Here is a 16,360-nt window from a genome sequence, read left to right as displayed (position 1 = left end):
GATTACATGTTTACATTGTGCCTTCTCATATGGTGATTAAACATCCTTAGAAAGTGTCAAACAGGATTTTGAAAACAACCACTTTAAAACACTATTAGCAAACCATCTTATCAGGGCTCATCATTTGAATGAGAATGTCCTTGGCTATATTTGGCAGCTAGCATGTGTCAAAGAATGTTCTCCCATATGTAAAGCATAACAAAAGTGGGGTGGGAACCCTTCTAATTGGTTTATCCATTTGACAAGGGAAGGTTATTGGAAAGGTCAAGGAAAAATCCCCAAACATGACAAGCTACAGGTAATAGGAAATAAAATATTTATAAATGAAAATGCAAATTCCAGAATCTATACAGTACTTAATTACCTGTTTCTTCCAATCTATTCCTAAATGCATTTATCAGAAATCAGTCTCTCTGTAACCAGTGAAAACTGGCATAATCAGGATGTGTTAGACCTCAGTTTACCTCCCACTAATGCTAGAGATTCCTATTGAGTCTGATTCAGACATGCATGTACATCACCCTGTTTCAATAAAGGCAGCAGGAGAAGGTGGTAGACACAGAACACTAAAATGTTAAAGGTGGAGGAAATACAATTTTGAATGCTTCCCTATGTTTCTTACTGAATCATAGGTGCATGGCAGGAGGGAACCAACAACCCAAGGTCTACTTCAGGAAACAAAACACACAATATATAAAACCATGGTCAAGATTTCTGTAGGTCTTACGTAGCCTTGCATTAAAATTATTGTGAACTGCTCTGACCATATATTTGTATGGCAGGTGGTTTAACACCATAAACAAACCAACAGTAAAATGGGAATCCTCCTCTAATTCCCTCAGAGACCTATTTAAATATTCAAATGGTTTCATAAGACAATAACCATCCTCTGACAGGACATAAAGTAACTTGGCAACTTCGTTCTGGATAGGTAAGGTTTGATGTCCAATCAACTTTTCACTCCATTTGATATCTTAGTGCATGAATGCGTGCTGTATATTTTGCTTGCTTAGGTCTAAAATTGGCCTTTGTTCTATAAACCTCCGTTGTGATTTACAGATTAAAGAGCCAAAGCCGGAAAGTGCCTTCATGCTTTCTGAATCTGAAGCATGGTGCTTTCCTCATGACAAGATTAAATGTAAGATGCCAAAGGTGTTTCAGTTTTTCTTTGCTACAAGCAGTAAATGGGCCCTTTTCACAAGATTTGTGTAACCAAAATAAACCTTCAAACTAATAAATACCAAGGATTATGAATTGAATTGGAATTGCTGTATTTTTTTTTACCTTTATGAAAGTGAGCTTTCTTATACACACACACAGATACTTATACATACTTTAATGCAATCACAGTAAGTCGCACAGCAAAGTGGGAAGACCATAATACTTAACAAGATTGGAAACTACATTGGAAACTACATTCCATAATATATCTAACACAGAGTGTGGAACCAAATGGTGCAAATGTCCCAGAAGGCCTGTAAATGCCATATTGGTAGTCAAGATAACCCAGGGGACTAACTGGTGTGAGCTGTAAAATGAGATCCTATTTGCTTATCTGCTTACCTTGAAGCCTGAGTTTTGGTTTAGTTGGTTGGGAGAGGGAAGGCTTCTTACACTGTCAGCTACTCCCTTATCTGAGAGATGGGAGAGTTGGAAAGGGGCCTCTAAGCCCAGGGGTGAGTTAACTGGGCTATGGTTGCCAGTTTATGTACAGTGGTGCCTCGCAAGACGAAAAGAATCCGTTCCGCGATTCTCTTCGTCTAGCGGTTTTTTCGTCTTGCGAAGCAACCCTATTAGCGGCTAAGCGGATTAGCGCTATTAGCGGTTTAGCGGCTTAGCGGCTATTAAAGGATTAGTGGCTAAGCTGTTAAAAGGCTATTAGCGGCTTAGCGGCTTAGAAAAAGGGGGGGGGACGGGGGGGACGCAAGACTAGCAAGACGTTTCGTCTTGCGAAGCAAGCCCATAGGGAAAATCGTCTTGCGAAGCAACTCAGAAACGGAAAACCCTTTCGTCTAGCGGGTTTTCCGTCTTGCGAGGCATTCATCTTGCGGGGCACCACTGTAGCTTGCTTTTTGTATAAATAACGCTTAACATATTTCAGCATCTATCCTGTGTCTGTAACAGCAGCAAGGCTTTGCAGGGTTTTATAAGCTTGCACTTTCTTCTAATAAAGCACTGGAACTGACCACTGCGGCATTTTTGGCATCCTTGCATCAAACCACTCACGCCTCTGGGCCTGTGGATCAGGACACACAGTAAAGTTTCAGTGCAATTAGGGCAGTGAACCCACCAGTTGAGTAACTGAGTTGCTTTTAGTTAAGGTCTCAACTATTTAATGGTTTAAATAAATTGGGTGTTATGTTGGAGCCATTTAAGAAAGATGGGAAATAATTGGTTTGGGAAATCATCTCAAATGCCTTGGCTTAATCAACTTTGTGTACAGCAGTGCCACCAAACCCAATTTACTGATGAATAATTTCAATCCTAATTCTAAAATATTTATATAGGCAACAAGCAAATTGGTAAAAGTTTTTAAACCTTAATGAAATTCCACATTCTTCTAGGCAGGAAGGCTGTCCTACCTTGCTTCGTTCCTTGTAATGCGTTAAATGTCAGGTCTTTGTTTAGAACACAGACCATTCCAAAGCCCATGCACTGGAAACAATAATGATCCTATGAATGAAATGAGACAATAAAGAGATTAAAGTACCTGTTACATTACTTCCTTGTCTCAGCTATAAATAAGCTTCTGATAATCATGATTGACTTTGGCCTTGTCAACATATTTATTAGACTTATGTCCTGCTCCTCTTCCATAAAACCAAGAGCACTTTATATGTGAGCTCCAGGTTCTTCCATCCAACCACCTTACAAAGCCAGCTTAGTTTGAGCAGTAGAGCAATGCCATATATCACAGTAGTCAAAATGGTGTCATCCTGATGTTTTGGACTGCATCTCCCATCAGCACTAGCCAACACCACCAATGCTCAAGGATAATGGGAACTGTAGTCCACCACATACTCTACATATGCCTTTGGACTTTGGGGGATCCACATTTTCTTGGAACTCAGCTACAAACTCTACTTTTACCTCCTAGACTTCTTCCCAGCCTACAGTACAGTGGTGCCTCGCAAGACGAAATTAATTCGTTCCGCAAGTTTTTTCTTCTTGCGAGTTTTTCGTCTTGCGATGCACGGTTTCCCATAGGAATGCATTGAAAATCAATTAATGCGTTCCTAGAGAAACCGACTTCAGACCAGGTCCGGGGACAGTCTGTCCCCCGACCTCTTCTGAAGGCTGGGGGGGGGGGGGACAAGGGCTTTTCTTCCCACCCCCAGCATTTTAAAAAACCCCAGGACAGCGGAGAAGCCCTTAAAATGCTGGCGGGCGGTATTTTAAAATCGCCCCGGGACAGCGGAGGACTTCTCCGCTGTCCGGGCGATTTAAAAGCCCCTGGGAAGGCAGGCAGGGGGGACAAAGACTTTTGCCCCCCGCCAGCCTTCAGAAGTGGTCCTGGACCTCTTCTGAAGGCTGGCGGGGGGCGAAAGTCTTTGTCCCCCCTGCCTGCCTTTAAAAGCCCTCCCGGGAGAGCGGAGAAACACGCTGCGTTTCTCCACTCTCCCAGGAAGGCAGGCAGGGGGGACAAAGACATTTGCCCCCCGCCCTCCTTCAGAAGAGGTCCAGGACCTCTTCTGAAGGCTGGCGGGGGCGAAAGTCTTTGTCCCCCCTGCCTGCCTTCAAAAGCTGTCCGGCCAAGGCTTTGCGGACCTCTCCGCAAGCAGCGGCAGCGCTGCCGCTGCTTGCGGTGAGTTGCCGGCATGCCGAAGCCTGCGCGCGCTGAGATCAGCGCGCCCAGGCTTCGCGGACCTCTCCGCAAGCAGCGGCAGCGCTGCCGCTGCTTGCGGAGAGTTGCCGGCATGCCGAAGCCTGCGCGCGCTGAGATCAGCGCGCGCAGGCTTCGCGGACCTCTCCTGCCTTCAAAAGCCGTCCGGGATAGCGGGAAGCGCTTCCCTGCTATCCCGGACTGCTTTTAAAATGCTGGCGGTGGGGAGCAAAGCCTTTCGGCCCCCGCCAGCCTTCCTGGACCTCTTCTGAAGGCCGGAGGGGGGGGAAAGGCTTTGCTCCCCACCGCTAGCATTTAAAAGAGGTCCCCGGAGATTTCCCTATGGGCTTTCGTCTTGCGAAGCAAGCCCATAGGGAAATTCGTTTTGCGAAGCGCCTCCAAAACGGAAAACCCTTTCGTCTAGCGGGTTTTCCATCTTGCGAGGCGTTCGTCTTGCGGGGTACCACTGTAATGTACATGCCATCAGTTAAGGGGAACATTGTTCCCAGACATGAACGAGACTTGGGCAAATGAATTCCTGCAAATATGCTTGTTTGGGGGAGGAAATGCCCAGGACATCCTGAGAAACATTTAGCAAAAGTTGTTAGTTTTTTAACATGTGGCCCTGCCAGAAATATAGGAGCTGGCACCCACCAGTTGAGCAGGAGAGAGAGACGCTGCACTTAATATGGGAGGAGGACCAGAAGCAGCAAAAGGGAAAGAAAACACATTTCTGAGCTGCTTGGTAATGTTGGTACTTGAAGTGAAGTCATCATTCTTGAGGTAATAGAATACTTTTAAAAGTTGTAGCCAGTGCTTTATTTCTTTAAAAAAATGTTTAGGGGTACTCTCATTTTCCTACTCATATTGAAAAACTGCCCCTCAATGAGGCCAAACTCAGATTCACGAAATGTTTAGGGGTATGCATACCCCTGTGTACACCCAGATAAAAAGCACTGGTTGTAGCTTACTTTTCCTCACAACAAGCCTGTATTATTGCTTAATTGAGAAACAATGCCATCAGTCCTTGACTGAGTGCAGAATAGACACTATTCAAGAAGCTAGATGCTGCGATTTGTCCTTTGAAGCTGGTCATGTAGTATTTGCTTTAAGTCAAAATAACGGTTTCAAACTGCGCTCCTGGGAACCCTGTGTTTTCTCAGAAGCTTCTAAGAGATCAGTTGTGCAAGCTTGTCCACCACTATTAGTCTGCAAATTGTTAGATGCATTCTCAGTTTAAGTACAGCAATGACAATACCCACCTGATTTGTCAGGGATTTGTGTAAATTGTCTGTGCAGCCCAGAAAACAACCTAGAATCTTCTGCAATAAACTAAGGTTCTATAGTAGATGTAAAAAGATTTTTCAACCATGGAAGCTATGAGAAAAGAAAAGTCCTGGAAGAAGAAGAAAACCACTGTCTAAACCAGGGGTGGAATCTTCAGGTGTTGCTGGTAGCTTAGCCACAGTTTGCATGGCCAATAGTCAGGGGTGATGGGAGTTGTAGTCCAACAGTATCTGCAGGCCACAAGTTCCCTATCCCTGCTGTAAAGCTAGGACCTGAAGTTAACTTCCTATAATGGTCAATCTGAAAATCACCATCTATTAACTCAGTGCTCATGATGTGAGCTTGGATGAGACTCTTTACGACTAAGCTATGAATTGGGGGGAAACCAAAAACAATAGCCCCACTTTCACGAGAGATATTCTGTAAAGTTGACTTCTATTGTTATTGCAAGGCCATGTGTTATTTAGAAATCTTTATGCACAAACCTTCGTGTTGAAGTAATAATCTTCCTCATTTACTGCAGTACAGCAAAGTTTCAGTTCTACAAGGTTCTAGTAATCCAAACTTTGCCCTCAGGTATATTAGGAGGAAGAGGAAGAAAGACTCTAAGTTCGACACCTTTCCTAGGCCAATTCCAGTGTAATTTTTCCTCACTGGAGGAATACCTGTGGAGGAACACATGTACCAGAAGTCATGCCAGGAATGCAAAATCTGTCAGTAGGTATAGGGGACCAATCAGTTCTCCTGGCATGAACTGGTATCATGCCAATTTGAGATGAATTCACCTGCAAAGTGGAATAAAGAGGAATCAAAAAGATGAAAGAGAGCTATTGCGATGATTCTACCACACATAAATCTAACACAAAAATGAACAAACATAACCAATAATAAAATCCACAAACCTGTCTGTCTTCTGGGGGGGGGGGAAGTATATTTAATGCATTTCTGCTCACAATGGATAGTTTATTTACAAAAATTATATGATGGTTTTTTAAATAAAGGGCTCCTGCTTTTAAAAGAAAAGAATTCAATGCATCATGTTCACAACTACTGTAAACATTGTTAGAAATTGTTTACTGGGCAGTTCGACACACAACTCAACACTTGCTTCTGTTTCTCTCCCCCCCCCCCCCAAACCACAGCTTTTTCTTGTCAAGCAGAAGTGTACTGTGGCACATATTAGAGACTATCAGTATTTTATACGTGAGTGCACATTTGCAGCATGATCCTGACCATGGGACTTATTTCCAGTTAAGTGTGCACAGGACTGTGGTGTTGGGGAACTGAAAAAACCGAAAACAAATGGTTATTTATGGGCAACAGTTCCAGGGATTGAAAAGAAGAAGAAAAACCAATTACCCTGAGGTGTGTGTGTGTGCATGTGCAGATGAAGAACTGTATTTATTGCTTACCTGAGCACTACGTAACTGTGCTGGTTTGCTGTCCACTGTGTTTGGATTCCTGAAACAGTGAGACAGAACATTCAGTGTGACAGCTGTACAGCTAGCTAAGTCAACTTCAATAAACACAAAAGAATCAACTGACAAGACATATGTTTCAAAGACTACTCAAGAAAGTTAGCATGCAACTCCAGCTGCAAGAGATTTTTTTTTTTAACAAAATGAACAGCAACCGGCCTATGTTCTGTTCTCATCAAAAAAGTAAACCAATCACATTGACAAAAAGCCACCAGAAACAAAAAATTGTAGTTAAAAGATTTCACAGTTTTGGTATCCCTACTATAAAGTCTTCCTTTTTTGTCATAAAAAATTTAGGTTATATATTCAGCGTTAGCAAGAGTTGCATTACTATTATTGTTAATTTTAGTTCTGTTTATTGCCTCGAGGGTTATATATTGTAAAATAATTTTGTTGCCGCTAGTTAATGTTAATTAGTTGTTTTAATAGCCTATAATACCTATTTGTTATGTTTTGGCAGGTTTACTTTTTTAACTATCAGTAACTTAATCACTTGGAATATTTAACATTGCTGTTGCATACTCAAAATTACAGAGTTACTATTAATGTTACCTGTTTAACGTTTAGTCATCCTTTGAGTCCTGCGACATATTTCCTTAATAATCATCAGCCATCAAGTCTGATATTCTCAAAAGAAATAACAGCCCTCTAAACTGCCTTCAAGGGAGGTGATAATTAGCACTGAAAATTACAAATAAAGTTTTTGAAGTTGAAGAGCAACAACTGGGCAGTGACACTGATGATTGGTTTGTCAAGACAAATTATTAGATAACTACGCAAATGCAGTCAACACACTCCTCGGAGTGAAAACAATAAGGTGAGTCTATGCAATGCTTACATGTTGAATGGGATATTTAATGTGCGGGGAAACTCAAAGGTTGAAGAACTAGCATTTAGACAGTCTAACACTGGTAAGCCGTAATCTTACCTCTTTAAACTCCATTACATTCTCACGAGAGACATGCTAATACAAACAAGTCAATCAGAGTGTGTGTTTAGCAAGATCAAGCTTAGAGGATCGTTTAAAAATCCATTTATTGTACTAAAGCCACCTCTTTTTCCTCTCTCATTAACATGTTATACATTAGTCTCTGCTATCCATGATTCATGTCACAGTTTAGTTTGCTAGCTTTTAAATTATTTAACAACCATAAGCTATTAATACAACTTTTAAAGTGTTGCACATATTCTTAAAACAAACTTGGGTTCATTTATGTATTTTGTTTTTGAAAAAAAGTTTTTATATCGAAAACATTTTAGGCATCTCTTGAAGAAGAAATCAAGCAGGCATTTAAAGCTAAACACACGTAATTCCAAATTTAGTTTCTTACAAAAGGTTTCAGCTTTATTGACAAATTATGGCAAACATATTTGACAAAATTATGGTTTCCTATTTAGAGAAGCTTTACACATGGAACTTTATGTGATTTTTTAAAAATAAAAAAGCAAAACAAATACAGGTTAAAACACTGGACAAATTCAGTTAGCTACATACATACAGTAGCCGCTTGTTGTCAACCCCATTAAAACAGCATTTAAAATGAAATTTACAAACTTAATATTGAACATCTTAAATCTAACTAACATATATTAAAAAGACAGGTTAAAACATCTTATCTACATCTTGATTATCATCTGGTTCAAAAAAGTCGTATTACATTTTTAGCAACCCTAAATAAAAAAATTGACCTTAGTAGTACCGGGCAGGGGGGAGGGGTGTGGAGGGGAATAGATGCAGCTTCATGCTTATTTGTCCTGTTTTGCTTTAAAATTACACACAACAATGAGGAACAACCAAGAAAACATCATCTTGCTGAATGGTTTAGCCAATGCTTGCCAACGGTCTTTTATAGTCCATGTTATAAAATAGTACTAATGCCAGTGTCACTCCATTGTGTAAACACAAGAAGTATATAGAGTAATCATAAGCAGTAATTCCTAGGATAGAAAAGAAATGGGCTATTACTTGTCTTGTTGCCGTTTATGTGGAGATCACGGGTTATTAATTGTCTTTAAGGTTGAGGTCACAGATGAGGAGGACCTTCAATATCTACCATAGGGGTGTTCCCTGTAACCCCCTCTGGTTGACCTGGAAGGTGGTGCCTTTAGGATGGGACGGCTTATGGCCCACTCTTCTTGTGCTAAAACAGACAAAATAAGAAGAAAGAATTTACTTTATTTTAGTAGGCACGCATGTGTGTAAAAGATCGAGCTGCTCCCCGTTGTGCATTTAGAAAACAAAATATAAGGACAGCTTTGGGATCCATTTCTGTGTCCTCTCTAAAATCACACTTATAAGATTTTGCTGCCAGCCAAGGCAGCTTTCAGTAAAGAGCAACAGACCTCTTTCCCTTATTTGATGCAAGATATGAATATCCAATTTACTGGTAACACAATCAGTCATAAGAAAACGGTTGCTTTAAGTTGGCCTGCTCTCCAAACCCCGTGCCATAACTGAGTTTCTAACACGCTATGCTAAAGCATGAAGGTGGATATCGTTTTCTGCAGCTGGTACATTAACTGGATCAGGAGTTGAATCAAAAGTGGGTAATTGAATTGTGTTTTCTGCTTCCATATTCAACTAAAAAAATAAAACAGTAGAATGGAAACTACTTGGAACTAAAGTAGCGTTAAGACAGAATTTTCCAGAGTGTGCAGATAATTCTCAATATACATGAAATATTAGTTTACACACACACACACAAAAAACAACAACAACACACACACACACATTAATCACCCACTAACAATAATGTGGACGCGGGTGGCGCTGTGTGGACGCGGGTGGCGCTGTGGGTAAAAGCCTCAGCGCCTAGGGCTTGCCGATCGAAAGGTCGGCGGTTCGAATCCCCGTGGCGGGGTGCGCTCCCGTTGCTCGGTCCCAGCGCCTGCCAACCTAGCAGTTCGAAAGCACCCCCGGGTGCAAGTAGATAAATAGGGACCGCTTACTGGCGGGAAGGTAAACGGCGTTTCCGTGTGCTGCGCTGGCTCGCCAGATGCAGCTTTGTCACGCTGGCCACGTGACCCGGAAGTGTCTCCGGACAGCGCTGGCCCTCGGCCTCTTGAGTGAGATGGGCGCACAACCCTAGAGTCTGTCAAGACTGGCCCGTACGGGCAGGGGTACCTTTACCTTTACCTAACAATAATGTATCGATACACTGTATTAGTTGGAGTCTTAAGTGAACTCATGGTCACTTTTCTGAATTACACCAGCATGTGATATTCTCAGTTTAGCTCTGTGTAGTGGTGGATGAGTAATTTTCATCAGCTCATTGGCTTACTGAAGCAGTATTCAATGTTCAGGCCCTGTAATGCAAACATCTCTGCTGATTCCCACCACCCCACACACCCTGCCCATGCCCCACAGCAACCAGACACTTTCTGTCCTGAAACCAGATTGACAGCTAGCCTGGATGGGACCCAAATAATCAGTATCCTCCAAGACAGTCTGGATGACATTCTAAATCATGCAGATAAATTCTTACATTCAAAGGGCTAGGAAAGTGTTTCCCAAAGTGGCTGATACTGCCCCCTGGGGGATGCTGGAACAATCCAGGGGGTGGTAGTCACCTTGGGTGCAATTGGGAGCCGTTGAATAAAAATAAGGGGCGCTGGAAGCATAAAGGAAGTATTTTTTAAAAAAAACAAAACCCATTCATACCTGTTTCATCTGTTGTGCAATAATCTGGCATTTGTGCTGGAGGTGAGGGTTTTCCCCGGGCTTGGGTGAACCCTTTTAGGCTTCACCCAGGCCCAGGAAGTGGATCGCAGCTTGCCTAGCTTCTTTGGCCAATGGCAGGCAGGCTTTGGTGCTAGCCCCGCCCCTGGGGCAGATCAGACTTAGCCATCAGGCTTCACTTGGGTCTGCCCCATGGGTTTTTAATCCCGGGGCCAAGTCCACCTCCTTGTCCAGTTTTGAAAAACATTTGTACATATTTCATCTGTTGTGTAATGACGCTTACCTATGTAACAGTTATAATCATAGTGATTACTTTATTATCCAAATTTGTCACTACATCTTTCTGTTTTTTCACTTAAAGAAGGTAGATTTCCAGGTAATTATTTTTTTTTCTGCAAAAGGGGTGGTAGGCCAAATAAATTAGGAGACCTCTAGGCTATGATATAACTTGGGAGTATTATTATTTATTTATTTCCCCCGGAGCCAACTTTCAGGTACTGGTTCATTTCAGTCCTAAGCTCTGTGCTTTAAACTATGTCTCTTTAAAAATTTTCCTGAGATATTACTGTGCATTATATACAAAGAGCAAGTGTAAGCTTAGCAGTTAAGGAAGTGGGGTGAGTGGGTTGTTGTTTAATTTTAGGCCACTGTGACCATTTACAACATCAATGACTAGCCCTTCAGCATTTTTCTAGGGAAATCTCTGTTGGTCACAACATCCTGGTGAGAGTTAGACTGCTTGTGATTAGTAAGCTCTGGAAGTAAAATATGCACAATTATGTCTGCAAACTCATTCCCAAATGAATCAAATCAATGATCTAAGTTGTGCACCTGCACGAACAAACTAGCAAGCAGCCTACGGTCAAGACACCAATTAGACAACAAGAGCGTGCGTGATGTCTGTTCACATGGGTCAGTGGCAAATAACAGACCTGCTAGGGTTCTGCTTGAGAAACGCAGCAGATTGCATAGGTCGTGTAGAAATGTAAGGGCACACAAGACAGATTAGTTATCCTCTAGCATGGCAAAGTTTTGTCAGCATTTCAAGCAGATTAAACTCATACTTTGTCACCATGGCATATTCAAAGAATCACTTCCATTATCCCCTTCATCCTACAAACTTCACTAACTCCTGCACTACTTGGATCAGGTATTTGGGGAGTGGATAGGTTGAAAAAACCAGACACAACGTAGAACAAAATCAGTGTGTGACAGCTCTAACTCTGAATGAGGGGAACATTCAGACACAGCAAGCTCCTGGCTTGGTTTGAAAAGCTATTAAGTGTAGCAGTTCCTGGTTTCACATGTAATGGGAAGCAATGGCTAAAGGCTGGATCCTGGTGTGTTTTTCTGCTTGCACAATGGGAAGAGCAAAAAAGCAGGAAAAGGAAGGGCTGCCTATGCTCACACATCTAGCTCTTCAGCTTAATGTATGTCACCAGCAGTGCCATGTGTGATGCTAAAATTTGGCACACACCCCTACCTATCACGCTCTGTTCTACAGCATTGTTTTGCAACCCCCCTGCAGCACGGCACCCAATGCCACCCTAAAACCACCTCTGCTCTTATTGATTCTCATCAAGCCGTTGACTGACTGTTCTCGCCAGAGGCCTTATGAACCCCTGTGACTATGAATCTAGACCTTTCCTTCATTGCTGTGGATGAACTTTTTCAAAAATACTCCTTGCCTCGAGTGTTTCAAATATCTGCTTCCTTTTCTCCTGCAGGGCACTTTTATTGCAGATTCATCTTTGCCCAATCGCCTAATAGAGGCTGTTTGCTTTCCTGAACAACCAGAGCACTTTGCTTCTATTTATCATGATTACTGTGCTATCCTATGCATGCCTACTCAAAAGGAAATCCCATTGTGTTCTGAAAAGTGGGTATCGGATTGCCATAGGCTCCCCCCTTAAAAATAATAATCTTGCATTTATCGATTTGAATTTTGAATTGGAAAAAGAAGGGAGAAGAAAGTTAAAAGTAGCTTGAAAGAGAACTGCTTACGAATGAAATCATTTCAGGAGGGCTGCAGGAACTGGAAAGAAAGGGCTAAGGACATGAGTAATCATGGCTACAAGTTAATCAAGAGTTATGGGATTTTGTTTTAAAGCCACAAGTATTAAATGCATGAGCAGAAACCTTTTATTAATGTGGATACTTCCAATTTGCTGTGTTTTCACTGAATCAATACAGCAACCCACCATTAAATGGGGAATAGGAAGTTAATTGCTATTATCACTAGCTGCCAGCCTCCTTGGTTTGTGATCAATTGACAGTTACTTATTATTATTTCAGCAGTCTTACTTAAAATTCACATTGGCTCTTTGCCATTACTTTCACTGGGCTTTCAGTAAACTTCCTGTATGTGCTGGGAGCATTGCTTTATTGATGCATTATCTGCACACGTTTAAAGAGGATGTCGAGACCATGCACTAATATATATATATATCTCCTATGACAAATGTTCTGTCTGCACAAGCATTTCAGCTTGCCAGACAACATGATCCTTCTTCTCCCTTTCCTGCAAGCTGGTCTGGGGGGTTCTCTTGACCCACTAGACCCAATTTTGGAGGGTGCAGGGGAGAAGGAGAGAGATGAAGAGCCCCATTGCACAAGGAGAAGTCCCTGTGGACGGCTTCCACTGACAGGGCTCATTAGGAATTCCACCCTTTGTATATATATGTTAATTTTACATTCCTATTTCCAAGAGGATCTCCCACTCACTTACTTGCATTGATATGAACATGTGCTTTCTAGACACTTGATTGAGGCTTCACTCCAATATACACTTACCTGGGCAGAAGTCCCATTGAACTCACCATGGCTTACATCTGAATAGACATGTATAGGATTGCACTATGACTATCTTAAGGAAAAACTGCATCGACTTACTTACACTTGGTGGCAGTTCTTAACTCAAGGAAATGGTAAGACTCACTTCAGTGGGTCAGCCTGAACTTTTTTTTTTTATAAAATACAAAAAATCCTTTCTGCTTTTATTTATTGCAAAAAAAATAATCCCCCTTTTTATGAATTAAAATTACCTTTCTTTCATCACATAGTGGATCGCTATCACATATTCTGACTGTGAAACAAACCTGTGTTCAGAAGTCTTCATTATGTTTCAAAAGATTGTGATACCCACCAGGACCAATCCCCCTTAAACAGCGAGCTAAGTGGATGAGCCACAGCCTCTCCCCCAAATATGCCCCCTTTTTTGTGCAGAACTAATTTGATTAAGTGATGGCTGTTCATTTCAGACTAGAACACAAACTAGGAAAACAGGCAAGATTAGCATTGCATCTTAAATGTTAAGCCTTCCACTGTGCAACACTATAATAATAATAATAATAATAATAATAATAATAATAATAATAATAATAATATCTTTATTGTCATTGCCCCCTCTCGGGGACAACGAAATTACTTGGCTGCTCCATCCACCCAGGTAGGGCACTCCACACAAAATCAGATCAACTATAAAAACACTAATTAAAACAATACAGTATAAAACAGCAAGGAAGATTAGATGACTTTCAAAGTCCAGGCTTCCCATTCAGGGCCGAGATCGCTCTGGAGAAGAAGCTGTTCTTAAGACGGCTTGTTCTTGTCTTCATCGTCCTGTATCTCCGTCCCGACGGCAGGAGCTCGAAGAGACAGTGACCAGGATGCGATGGATCTTTTACTATGTCCAGTGCCTTCCTATGGCACCTTGTGGCATAAATCTGCTCTAAGGTGGAGAGTGGGCAGCCAACAATGCTCTCTGCTGCCTTAACAACTCTGCACAACCCCAACCTGTCCCGGGTAGTACAGCTTCCATACCACACACATAAGCCATAGGTGAGCACGCTCTCAATGGCACAGTGATAGAAGGCAAGCAGCAGTTTCTGCGGAAGATGGTTTTTCCTTAGAATTCTCAAAAAGTACAGTCTCTGCTGCGCCTTCTTCACAAGCCCCCTTGTGTTGACACTCCAGGACAGATCTTCTTGTAATTCAATGCCCAAAAATCTGAACGTTGTTACCCTCTCCACACAGACCCCATCAAGCAAAAGTGGCTGGACATTGCTCTTCTGTCTCCTGAAGTCCACCACAAGCTCCACTAACATTCCGTAGTCACTATCCTAAAAGGTAGAGAAGCTGGAGGGGAAAATGCAAAGTTGTGTGTATATAGTCGTGTGTATAGACGACTGATCAACATCAAAAACGTGTTTGATCATCCACCAAGTTACACTTTTAAAATTAAAACCTGATAGTTCATAAAATATCATACGAGTAGTTATAGGTGTTCTTTCTAAGACTGGAATTACAAAATGCCAATAATCACATTCCTGAATTCTTCAAAATTCTGATTAACCTCAGACAATCATAGATCCTTAACTATGGGCAGTAAATAGAGTACAGAAGCAGGTAGTTGTCTGTAGAAATTATTCACCTTCCCCCACTGCAACCATGTGTCAAAGGGAAGATGCTGAAGGATTTAACACACCGTACTTTGGGTATATCTTTGGAGAAAAGTAGTTTTAATTGGCCTTTAGGGAGGCTACAAACTCAAACACTAAAAAAGAGGGTTCATTTCTTAAGAAGACTAAGAGAAATGGAAGAAAGGATGAGAGAGAGGGCAAGAGTGAGAAAAAGGACAAGTTTTCCATGGGGTGTTATGTAAAACCTAAGATCAAACGAAAACTTTAGCTATATCACTAAGAACTGCATTCAGTTACTCATTGCACTTTTAAAGACAGTAGTTACAAGCAAGGTTCCAGAACAGTACATTTTCAGGCACAATTTAAAGTCTTGGTGCTGACCTTTAAAGACCTTAACAGCCTCAGCCCAGTATACCTGAAGTAGTGTCTCCACCCCCATTGTTCAGCCCGAAAACAGAGGTCTTCCTCCAAGGGTATTCTGGCGGTTCCCTCACTACAAGAAGTGAAGTTACAGGGAACCAGGCAGAGGGCCTTCCCAGCAGTGATGCCCTCCCATCAGATGTCAAGGAGAAAAAGAACTACACAACTTTTAGAAGACATCTGAAGGCAGCCCTGTATTGGGAAGTTTTTAATGTTTGATGTTTTACTATGTTTTTATATGCACTGTAAGCCACCCAGAGTGGCTGGGGAAACCCAGTCAAATGGGGCAGGGTATAAATAATAAAATAATAGTTGTTGTTATTATTATTATTATTATTATTATTATTATTATTATTATTATTATTAGCAGCAGCAGCAGCAGCAGCATTTTTGGCATATAATCCCTGTAGAATTTAGTAAAATAATACATCCTTAAAAAATCTAACAGTGCATGGTTAGGAAGCCTATTTTATTTTCATTCATTTTTTCATTCATTTTTTTTCATTAATACTTCCCCCCACCCCATGTAATGAACAACATTTATCTAAGGAATGCATGGATAACTAAAAAGACTAATCAGCTTTGAAGAATTTGGTATATGTAAATAGCAATGATGGTTGGATAGTGTTCTCGAAGCTACCAGCATGAGTTTGACCAAACTACGGAAGACAGGAGTGCCTGGCGTGCTCTGGTCCATGGGGTCACGAAGAGTCGGACACAACTAAATGACTAAACAACAAATAGCAATGATGGTGCAGATGAATGAGATGACCAGATTGATCAGCCATAAGCAGAAAAGTAGGCCAATAGTTTCTGTAATTATATATTGCATACTACCAGGAGCAGCGCAGGATAATCACCCTTTAAAAAATCTTTACATCTTTTTGGTGCAAATTGGAATGAAACAAAACACAAGTAAGGATTTTTGAGTTTCTCAAGTTTTTTGCAAGTAACACTGAAATTAGGGACATGGAATTTTAAACATGAAGTTACTATATCTGCTTCTAGGTCTGCGCAATCCTAAGCACATTTTCTCAGAAGTAAATCCTATTGGTTTCATTGGGATTTTATTAGAATCACACTCATGCACTGCCATTCAAATCATGTTTACTCCAAAGCAAATCTCAATGGGTCTAACTTGCAAATAAGTGTTGTGACGAATTCAAGTAACAATGCATGAGCCTCCTTAATATCAAATCACTTAATATCCAGTGGAATTTATATGAGTTTAATATTCTGTTTTGACTACAGC

The 16,360-nt window shown here is 41.4% G+C and overlaps 1 protein-coding gene and 1 long non-coding RNA gene across 10 annotated transcripts in view; one reads left to right on the top strand and one right to left on the bottom strand.

Moving 5' to 3' along the window:
- The window catches only part of KHDRBS2 (KH RNA binding domain containing, signal transduction associated 2), a 347,577-nt gene that overhangs the window by 16,537 nt on the left and 314,680 nt on the right, over window positions 1–16,360 (bottom strand). For 3 of the 8 annotated variants that reach the window (XR_003705800.2, XR_013392343.1, XR_013392344.1), the window contains exons 9-11: window positions 6,523–6,571; window positions 5,596–5,775; window positions 2,583–2,673 (exon numbers count right to left, since the gene is read on the bottom strand). Coding sequence is in view for 1 of the 8 variants with exons in the window: in XM_077926281.1 (XP_077782407.1) it covers window positions 8,632–8,729 (98 nt within the window). In the remaining 7 variants the exon portion in view is untranslated. Of the gene's footprint in view, window positions 1–1,938; window positions 2,237–2,582; window positions 2,674–5,595; window positions 5,776–6,350; window positions 6,572–7,094; window positions 7,270–7,744; window positions 8,730–16,360 lie in introns of those variants that run through there. The other 5 variants (XR_013392345.1, XR_003705803.2, XR_013392346.1 and 2 more) reach the window with 5 other exon arrangements.
- Window positions 1–16,360, top strand: part of LOC114593847 (uncharacterized) — a 196,991-nt gene that overhangs the window by 151,627 nt on the left and 29,004 nt on the right. The gene's annotated exons all lie outside the window — the stretch shown is intronic.

Source organism: Podarcis muralis, chromosome 3 (genome assembly GCF_964188315.1).
Source record: "Podarcis muralis chromosome 3, rPodMur119.hap1.1, whole genome shotgun sequence".
NCBI classification, from domain to species: Eukaryota; Metazoa; Chordata; class Lepidosauria; order Squamata; family Lacertidae; genus Podarcis; species Podarcis muralis.
The sequence above is the reverse complement of the archived record's forward strand: the minus strand, read 5'-3'. Positions and strand labels throughout refer to the sequence as shown.